This window comes from Gossypium arboreum, chromosome 5 (assembly GCF_025698485.1).
Source record: "Gossypium arboreum isolate Shixiya-1 chromosome 5, ASM2569848v2, whole genome shotgun sequence".
Lineage (NCBI taxonomy): Eukaryota > Viridiplantae > Streptophyta > Magnoliopsida > Malvales > Malvaceae > Gossypium > Gossypium arboreum.
The window spans coordinates 12,950,056-12,960,217 of record NC_069074.1 but is presented as its reverse complement, the minus strand read 5'-3'; the positions used below and the strand labels follow the sequence as shown (position 1 = coordinate 12,960,217).

The 10,162-nt window shown below is 30.0% G+C and overlaps 1 protein-coding gene across 1 annotated transcript; it reads left to right on the top strand.

Annotated features, from left to right (window-relative positions):
* The first annotated feature begins 6,967 nt into the window (after positions 1-6,967).
* Positions 6,968-7,749, top strand: LOC108452684 (precursor of CEP14). The gene has a single exon (XM_017750483.2). It carries the CDS (start codon positions 7,130-7,132, stop codon positions 7,418-7,420), a length of 291 nt encoding a protein of 96 aa, XP_017605972.1. The 5' UTR covers positions 6,968-7,129; the 3' UTR covers positions 7,421-7,749.
* The last annotated feature ends 2,413 nt before the right edge of the window (positions 7,750-10,162 follow it).

Sequence of the window (10,162 nt, the reverse complement as noted above, 5' to 3'; positions counted from 1 at the left end):
CTATTGAAGTCAACAATGTCGACCATTTATTTATTTGCGTTCATTTAAATGAAGAGTTTCTTGGAATGTGAGAAAAGCTCACAAGTCATAGTTCCTATGATTTTTCTTTAGAATTTTGATTCCAAGTTTGAGTTAAAAAGTTTGAATACATTCTGATGTTTTCTATATGTTTTCTTGTATTTATTATTAAGTTCACTAAATATCATGGTTGATAAAAATAATATTATAATATTATTTTTTTAGTATAATCATAAATGTTTTTATCGGTTTTATTATTTGAAATTATTTTCTACGAATTAAGGTGTCGTAATCTATAAGATTTAAGTCTTCACATTAATAACTTTTTTGTCTTAAATGAAGTGGTGATTAAAGCTCTTGTCAAACACTTGTTTGATACGGGTTCGAACCATGTTACCCCATCTCTATCCCTAATATTGTGTAAAAAAAACCCCATAATTTGTAAGGGGCATTTGACTCATTGAATATAACATTACAGCTCGTAATCTTACATTCTGAAATGAGATTATGGTATTCAGATTTCAACATTCTGACTATCTCGTAATCTCATGCCACAACCAACCTGTAATATAAGATGTTATCTCATTACGACTTTTTTCTTAGGTAATCTAAGATTACAGGCATAATCTAAATTTTTAGACGAAATTATCATCTATTTTTATTATATTTTAAGACAAAAATCAAAATATCTCATTTTCTTCTTTTTTTTCTCTCTCAGTAAGTTTGAAAATCAAAATTCCTAGCCGTCACTTCCCAATTTTAACTCCATATGCTCCTAAACATTCACCTTTGTCTCAAATTAAGTAAGTTTAATATTTTCAATTTCTAGTTGTGTCTTTGTATTACTTTGTGGCTTATTGCATTGAGAGATAATTTTAATTTTTTTTTCCGTTCTTTCCAATATTTGTTTTAAGCTTTGTGTTTGTTGATTTCAATTTACGTTGTAGGCTCAATGTTTGTTAAGTTATTGTGTTGTTGATTGTTATGAATTCTTTCGCTTGTTTTTTTTAGAAATGTTCTCTCAATTATTATGAATAATTGTTTAATTAATTAAGAAGAATATATAGAAGGATAGGTAGAAATAGAAGACCTTGTACAATGGCCACCATCACCATCCTTCCTCTGTGTTGTATTGTTTGTAAGTTTCCATCAACTTTCAATTTTAAAATCCTAAATTTCTTTTTATTATGAGTTTAATTTTTTTATCAAGAATAATTACTAATACTTATTCTATTAATTTAATGTTCTGATATAGATTGAAGTTTGAAGCTTATCTGCTTTGTTGTTTGTGATTTAAATTGTCATTTCAATATAAATTTTCATTGAGGTCATAGATTTCAATCTTTTTTTTTCTCTACAGGATTTTAGTTTTTTCTTTTCGGCTATTAGGGTTATAGAATGATTGGCAATTTGGTGAACTAACTTGCTCTTTAGCATCCTCTCGTTAGCTAACTTAATTATTTGGTTAATGGGTCCATATTTTGTAACAAGGATAATATAGTAAAATTTGTTTTTAGATAATCTTACATTCCATCAACCAAATACTTAAATCTTACATTCCAGCCAAATGAACCAAACAAAGTAATCTCGCGTTTCACCCTTAATTTTACATTCTCGTAATCCTATTATAAAATGTAATATAAGATTTCACGAACCAAACGCTCTCTAAGGGCGAGTTTGATTGGTTGAATCTTACATTGCGGCTTGTAATATTACATAATAGAATAAGATTTCGTTGGTTGGATTTTTAACATTTCGACCACCTTGTAATCTTAAATTCTCAAATAATGTCAATATGTCATAATATAGAGTGGAATCTCATTATGTCCCATTCCATTGATTATCTTAGATTACAAGTGTAATATTAAATTTTGAACGAATTTATCCATTATTTTTATTATTTTAATCAATTTAAGTTTTTTTCTCAAGTAAAATTTAAAGCTAAATTAAAAACAAAAATATTATTTTTCTTAATAGTGAAACAGTAGATATCTTACTTTAAAATTATAATTATTATATTTACTTCAATAATTTATTTATTAATATATTAATTATGATTGGTGACAAAAGTATTTTTCATGGATTATTATAAATTATAAATTTAGTTCAAATCATATATTTATTAATATATAAGAATTTCAATAATTTATCATAATTTTATGAAATCGTGATTAAGAACTAATTTGTTAAAAGATCAAATTCGAGCAATATATTAAAATGTATTTTTAAATAATTTTACATTCCGCCAACTATTATATTTCAATCTAATGAGCTAAATAAAATAATAAAATATATGGCTTATAATCCTACGTTTATTACGTTTCGTAATCATAGAATGTTTAAGCCCAAAGTAAATGTGGCCACTAATTAGGAATAAGTAAATCTTTATGACAGCTGAAAGAAATTTGGATTCAAATCTCGATTTTCACAACCCCTTCCTCTAACCCTAAAGTCCATTTTCTACATCTAAAAAGCATTGTGACATGACTCCAAAATTTGTTGTTGAAGAGACTAAATAAATAATATTTCAAAAATGATGTTTAATTTGGCCTCCTATTGAGGACTCTTTGTTGTTGACTTTCTCCATACAAAACAAAATCATCTTTCAAATTCTTCAAGTTTAATGAGGGGCCATTTGGTGCTAAACGCGTTAACATACATTGGATGACATAGAAACACTTGTATATTTTTACTCAAAATTATTCATTGCATCTGTTATCAAATGCCGACTAATACAAATTATTTAATTAATGTAAACTAGATGTATAATAAATAATTAAATAAGTCAAATTCCTTTCTTATACACATTAATCTCTCCTCTTTTTCTAATCTAACTCATCAGTACATGATCCTTGGGTCTACATAATTCAAGTAATGTCTAGTTGTTAGCACAAACTAAAAATTATATCCTCCTTGACTAGTAGGATAATAATAATTTAAAAAAAATGAAATACATGACTATTTTTTAATTATATTTTTCGTGTTAAAAAATAATTTTAATTTCTCATGCTATAAAAACAAAATCATAAAATAAAATAATGAAAGTTTTTTATAAGAATAATAATTTTTTAATATTAATTTTATTATAAGTTATTATTATATTTTTTTATATAATACCTAAAACTACTTATAGTCCCTCTCCAACCCTTAAATAGGAAGATGATGCATTTCAGCGCACTTAATTCATGTTTTTTTACATTGACAATGATATCAATATAAATCAAACTAAAGTTCAATCATAAAAATAATAAAATGTTTTAGTTGCTAAGGATTAAGGAAACTGAAGATGATGATATATATAATGGTGGTTGAAGCATAATCAAGTCTCACAACAAAATTCCATTGACTTTTGAACTTGGTTCTAATTTTATAATTGTTGGTAATAGCCTCCAGCAAATTAATGTGAGAGTCATTTATCAAATATTAATTTATAGTACTATAATTTTCATGGTTTCCCAATAATGATTAATTTAATCCATATATATTAACGTATAATGTTAAGTTTAATTTTTAATGTTTACAATTTTTTTGTTAATTTTATGATTATTTTTAGTTAATTTTATTATTAATCTTTTAAAAATAATTAAATCGTTTTTTAATGGAAATGTAAACTAAAATTTAATTCTTTTTATAATGTTGGCATGGTAATTCATGTACATTTCATGTTAATGTGTCACTATTTGTCTTATATATCACATCAATAAATAAATTAAAAAGTAAAAATTCATACAAATTCAAAGCATAAAGTATATCATGAATTGCCATTTGAGCAGTCATGTTTAAAAATATTGACTAAAATTTAACTTTTTAGTCAATATTTTTGTTAAAAATTAGTAAACGAACTTTTAAAAAAAAACTTATAATCAAATTTAACTTTTTAAAAATACCGAATATCAAATTTAACTAAAAAATTTAAATTAATAAAAATTCTAACTAATAGCACCTGTTTTTCTTTTTCCCTTTTTAGTAATTATTAGTTTTTCCTTTCACACAATTAAACAATAGCAAGTATTTTGCCCATTGCTACTCGTATAATATATTTATGAGTAAATTATACCAATAGTTATTCAACTTTGATTTTAATAACAAAACAGTCATTCAACTTTCAAAAAATGACAAACCGATCCTATTAACCATTTTTCGTTACAGACGTAACGGCAAATTGACGTGGTATTTAATCGGTCACATTAGAATCTATGTTTTCATTTAAACAACCCCAATAAAAACCCTAACTTAGTAGTAGAAGAATAAGAGAAGAAGAAGAAAAATAAATCAAAGTTGAGTGACTGTTATAAAAAATTATTTTCTTGTTTTTTTCTCAATTTTAATCCTTTAATTTCATGAAAGTTGTATTTTTTTCCTTTTTTTTATCCGTCTCTTTGTTTTTTTATTTTGTATCAAACAAATATTTTTACATCCTTATTCCCTCTCATTTGGAAAACAATTTAAAGGTTTCATTTATCTTTTGATTCTTTGACTTCTTTCTTGAAATTGAAGCGACTCATTTCGAAATTGAGGTTTAATTTTTTGGATTGTTGTTTGATTTTTTATCTTTAATTTCTCTTTGCTTAATGAAAACGAGTATAATCAGCGTGATTTGATGGTAAAGCTTAATGAGTATAATAAAATCCAAACCTTCAACTTCAAAATCAAACTCTACCAAATGAGGTTATTCCAGATATAGAACACAAAAACAGAAAAAAAAAATGAAGAAGAGAGGGGGAAAGAAAGAAGGGACCAGTAACGTTAATGGGTGACTGATTTGTAATTTTTTGATAACGTTAATGACCAATTTGTTATTTTTTGAAAATTGAGTGACTATTTTATCATTGAAATCAAAGTTGTTTGATAAAATATTGGCCGGCTTTTTTTTCTTTTAATTTATTTATCAAAACTAATAATAATTCTCTTTTGAAGCTTAATACAAGTATTTTGATTTTAAACTTAATGAGAACTAAATTAACAATAAATTGAGTCAATAATATTAATATATAATTAATGTCAAACAAATAATTTATTCACTTAGTATAAAGTTGGCAGGTGTATTCATATATGGATACGTGTATATAATTGTAACATAAACCTTATTAAATTTGCTAAGCCACTCTAAAAGAACACAATCAAAATATGATTATAATTTCATTGCTTTTTTTTTTTGTCAAACTATTCTTTTCCTTTCTTTTGCTTCAAATGTAGGAGATTTGATTTCATTGGACAACCGAAACATACATTGATATATAAATATTTTTATATTAGGGTCTCATGTACTTTTATTTTTAAAATTTTAATTATTCTAATTTTTAAATTTTAATCAATAAATCTAATAAAAAATTGACAGAATTAATAATTGAATTTAAATTTTAAAATTTAATAAACAAATAAATTAAATTATTAAAATAAAAATACAAAATTAAATTTTAAATTTGTAAAAATATTCAAGCTATAAAATATTTTAACGTTTATATTATAATTTTCAAGTAATTTTTTCTCTTGGAATTGATGAGAGCGGCGGAAGGTCTCCCTTGCATCTTCTATATTAACTTAAAACATAAATATACACTAATATTCTCCAAGGTTTTTTTGTGCCAATTGTGGCCAGAATCTCACTTGATTAAACTAAACCCCCAAATAGGAAAAAAAGAGGGTTTTCAATTCATTAGTGGTTATTTTCTGCCTGCAAAATGAGCCAAATAAATGCTGCTAGTTTGGTAAAGAGTACGGACAAATTCCATAGAAGCAAGGAAGGCTGTCTGTTGAAGACCAATTAATCGACAATGAGATTAAGAGCTTACTTTTCGGTACGTGACAGTTTTAGTCTCTGGATTAGCTTTAACCTCAAACTAATAAACAGATATTGTACAAAACTTGTTCAAATTTTGATTAACTAATCAGACAAACAACAGGCCCCTGACGGCAGCTTATATTCGATTACGTGCCAAACAACTATCAATGGAAGAACTGTTAATTAAGATCCTAGCTTTCAACCACCTTACTAATTAATTAATAGTCTCATCTAATTTGGCCTTTTTGCTTGGCAGCTCTTGGGATGAGGTTAAGGATATGATAACAAAGTCTTCTCAGATTCTTCGTTTGGAGTTTGCAATAAAAACATTTACAATTTCCCACCCACATCAAAATTTATAACAGCGACCATGACTGTCCTGTCGGTTCTATGTTAATTTGTTGGGTCGTTGAGCTTATGTATAGCAACAGTTAAAACGAAGGTCTTAAGAGGCCCATTAAAGAGACGATTACCATGCCGTTGTCACTTAAGAAAAACACTTTTTCAATTTTGACATTGAGTGGGACCTTGAAGATCTTAAAATCTTACTATTTAATTTCAAGTTTAATCTGCCAATAATCAAAGCTTTAGCTAATTCTTTTCGACCTTACAAATTCCCCCTAACAACTCACACCCATTAATTCTTAAAATCATTTGTTGGACATCACTATCTGAATACGAATTACCTAAACCAATCTTGAAGTAAATTCGTAAAATCCCAAGTCGAAGACTTGAATTACGCATGAAACAATACCCTAAATAAAAACCCAAACGTGGATGTCAGGACCCGTTACTGTTTCAGTTTGGACTTTAAAAATCAAGTGTTGACGGTGCATGAAATTGCCAAGAAAACTGGCCGGCAGCATACCTAACCTAACCCTTTTTTTCATTTACCTATACACGCGGCCTTCTCAACACTCATTTTTAGTAATAACATACATTTATAGTTGATTTCAACTTCATTCATTCAACTTCAAACTTCCTTTTTTCCTGTTCCATGTTTCTCTTAGTTTTCAAACATTAATTTAAAATGTTTGACTTAGCCACATCTTTCCCTGCTCATATTCTAACTTTGATTGAGCTCCACGCTCTGACCTCCAGCCGTCACGCGTTGGTTCATTGCATGATTTCTTACTTTCTCTCCCTCTCTCTTTCACTATATATATTTGTGCACTAAGCCCCCATCACCATTGCATCAAATAAACCACCGGCTACATCACAACTTGTCTTCAAGTTTCGTCTTTCTGTTACTTCACCTGCGAAACCCAGATTCCATTTCTCTCTTCCTTTTTGATCTCGTTTCCTGCAATTTCTTTTGCACCTTTTTTTATGGCTCGTTTCAGTTCTCTGGTGATTATTTTCTTGGTGATAATATCTGCTTCATTTGTACCGCAAATGGAAAGTAGGAAGCTACTAAACGCAGGGGAAAGGAACGAAAATGTTCCTTCCTTGTTTGCAAGCTTGATGCTGAGTGCCCTTCCAAAGGGTAGTAAAGTACCAGCTTCTGCTCCTAGCAAGAAGGGCCACGCCACGCTCGATAACGAGAAGCGCTTTGCTCGCCACCTTGCTCGCATTGATCGGATTCTTCAGTCTGTTCCAAGCCCTGGTGCAGGCCATTAGCCTCTCTCCCTCTCCAAATCTCCAGAATAACATATAGGGTTCTTTTGTTCCTTTGGTTTAAATATTGTGTCAACAAAATTTTGACTATCTGGTTTTCTTTTTATTCTTTCTGATTAGGTTTAGATTATAATCAATGTTCTTGTAACCATATATACAAGTGTATAGCCAGTAGTGAGTCAGTAATAAGGGAAGGCCTTTATTTATTCTTTCTTTCAAATCTTAGCATTTCACTGGGATTGATTTATTTTGTTATATCCCTTTGATTCAATGCTGTTGTCTTGATGATGATGGTTTAGAGTTAAAATATCGAAGTCTCTTATTTCTTTCAAGTCTTCGCTCCGCCTTTTTATATTTCTTTTATCAATCCCCTTCAATTCTATATATATCTCCAAGTCCATGTTTAAAAATAAAACTGACCATGAAGAAAATCACTATTCCTAGCATCTTTGTCAGTTTGCTATTAATTAAGATATGTAAACAGAATATTAGAACTTAAGGTTGATTTAGATGTACTCTTCGTGTTTATTTCTTTTTGGATTTATATATAGATATCATGAGAAAGATAACAATTTCAAGCATGAAGCTGGCAAGCGCAGCAGTAGTATACAGACAAAGGGAGAAAGGAATATGAACAAAACATGGAAGGGAAAGGTCTGCTTATCATGTCGATATAATGGCATGCCTTTTGGCCCTATTGTGACAAATACATCGGAAACCATTTACTGTCGGTTGCTTTAACATAAAGTTAAAGATGGTGATTGCACCCTTCGAAGCTTTGGTCCAACCCCCCAAACGTCAAGTCCCCAAAATGTGTCTAATAAGCAGAAACAGTTTAAAAAGATTAACATTTCTTATACTATAGTAAGTATAACTCCGGATCCGGTCCAGTTGATTCCGTAATTAATGTACCATGCAAGTTAAGTTTCACGTTTGAGTAGATTTTTCATGTTCTTGTTTCGGAACTTCTCTTCCAAGAATGGAGCATAAATGCCACACTATCACTAATCCCTTCAGAATAATAAATGATTCAACAGATCAAATTGTAGAATATTCTTTCATTAATAGGTTCAAGATTGGTAAAATTGATTGTATTAATTAGTATTTTAGAGACTAACCCATCAAAATTGACTGGGACTAAAATCATATGAGTGGTAGTCTGGATTTGGATTATTAGATTCTAAGATCGCTGCTTATATCTTGTGCATGTCACCACTGGATCATCCCCTGTTTGAACTTTGAAAACTTTAAAACCTTAGGTCCACCATCATGCCAACTTTCCTAATCACTGAAATCATGGGATGTAGCACTTACCTTCATCCACAGAGAAAATACTCTACGCAGCCAATTATTAGGGACTTAAACCAGTGTTACAGGCAAACTGAGAGTTGCAGAGATCTTCATTTTATGTCCTTTAAAACTGATAAATAATTGGACCTTGACAAACCAGAAGTACCAGGTTGAAAGGAAAGAAAAGCAAAAGATATATTTCCTAACATCAAAACCACATAGATTTCATCATCTTGTGACCTGAAGCTCGATAAGATGGTTGTCACAATGTCTTCTAACTTTCCTTTTTCTGCATTTGGGTCATGTTGATGTAAGATCAGTCACTTCTTTGATACATAAAATGAAGCCATAAAGCCATAATCTATCATCAGCTACTGAGAAAATTACAAATTAGAATCATCAGTTCTGATATGGTTTAAAGTGATGGTGAGGAAATGCGAAAAAGAAGTGGTTGACGATGATGAGATTAATCCCTTTGATAAGCCAAGACAATTTTCATATTTCACACACACACAAAAAAAAAGCGTCGTGTCCGCCATTGATAAAAAAAGAAAATCTAACGTAATTTTTCCTTGTCCGTGCCAACATAAGGGCTCCACAAAGCCACTACTGACCTGCAAAAACAGGAACATATGAAATCGAATCGTTTTGCGTATGTTGTTGGATCAATCAACCGATCATCAATTTGTCCGAATCTTTTTATGACAAGAAACATGCTCACAATGAACAGTTTATTTATTTTATCTTACTCTGATCTGTTACTCTTCATTCTTTAATGAGATTGTGACAAAAACATGGGCCAGTTGATTTTTAAAAGACAGTTTTTCAAGGTTACCTTGATTTTGTGGCATCAACAAGTAAGAAAGTGATGGAAGTGAAACATGTGATAACGTAAAATATAATATTGGTAGGAACTAGGAAGGTAAAGTAAGTCTAATCTGTAATGTGACACGCATGCCCTCCCTGCTCTCATTGGGTCATTGTCACTCAGTAAGTCAAGGCCTTAAGGGCCACCACCGTGTAAGCAGCCTAGCTAGTAGAAAATCCATGACGGTGTGACTCGGGGGCTTGGAGTTGGACCACGCGAGTAATAATTTTCTCACCTAAAAACTTCCATTCCCATGAAAGGGCATTAAATTTTCCAAGATGTTAGATGATTCAGTGTTCGGGAAATCAAATCAATACTAGACTAAAATGCATGTAGACGATTTTTTTGATTGAAATGAACCCCAATTGAGAGCCTCGCTTTAGGTATATAGTTTCTCGGGGGAAACGGCCCTTGAATTGAAGAGAAAACTTGGATACGTTTTCTCTGCATCCCAACCCAAACATGTTTTATAAATAGATGGTCGGCTTTCTAAGCGAAGATCCTTTACCCCTTCTTGGCTAATAACAGCTCTCTGGAATCAAACTAAGATGGGTCCAAAAGGAAACACAACGAAAACGGTATAGATT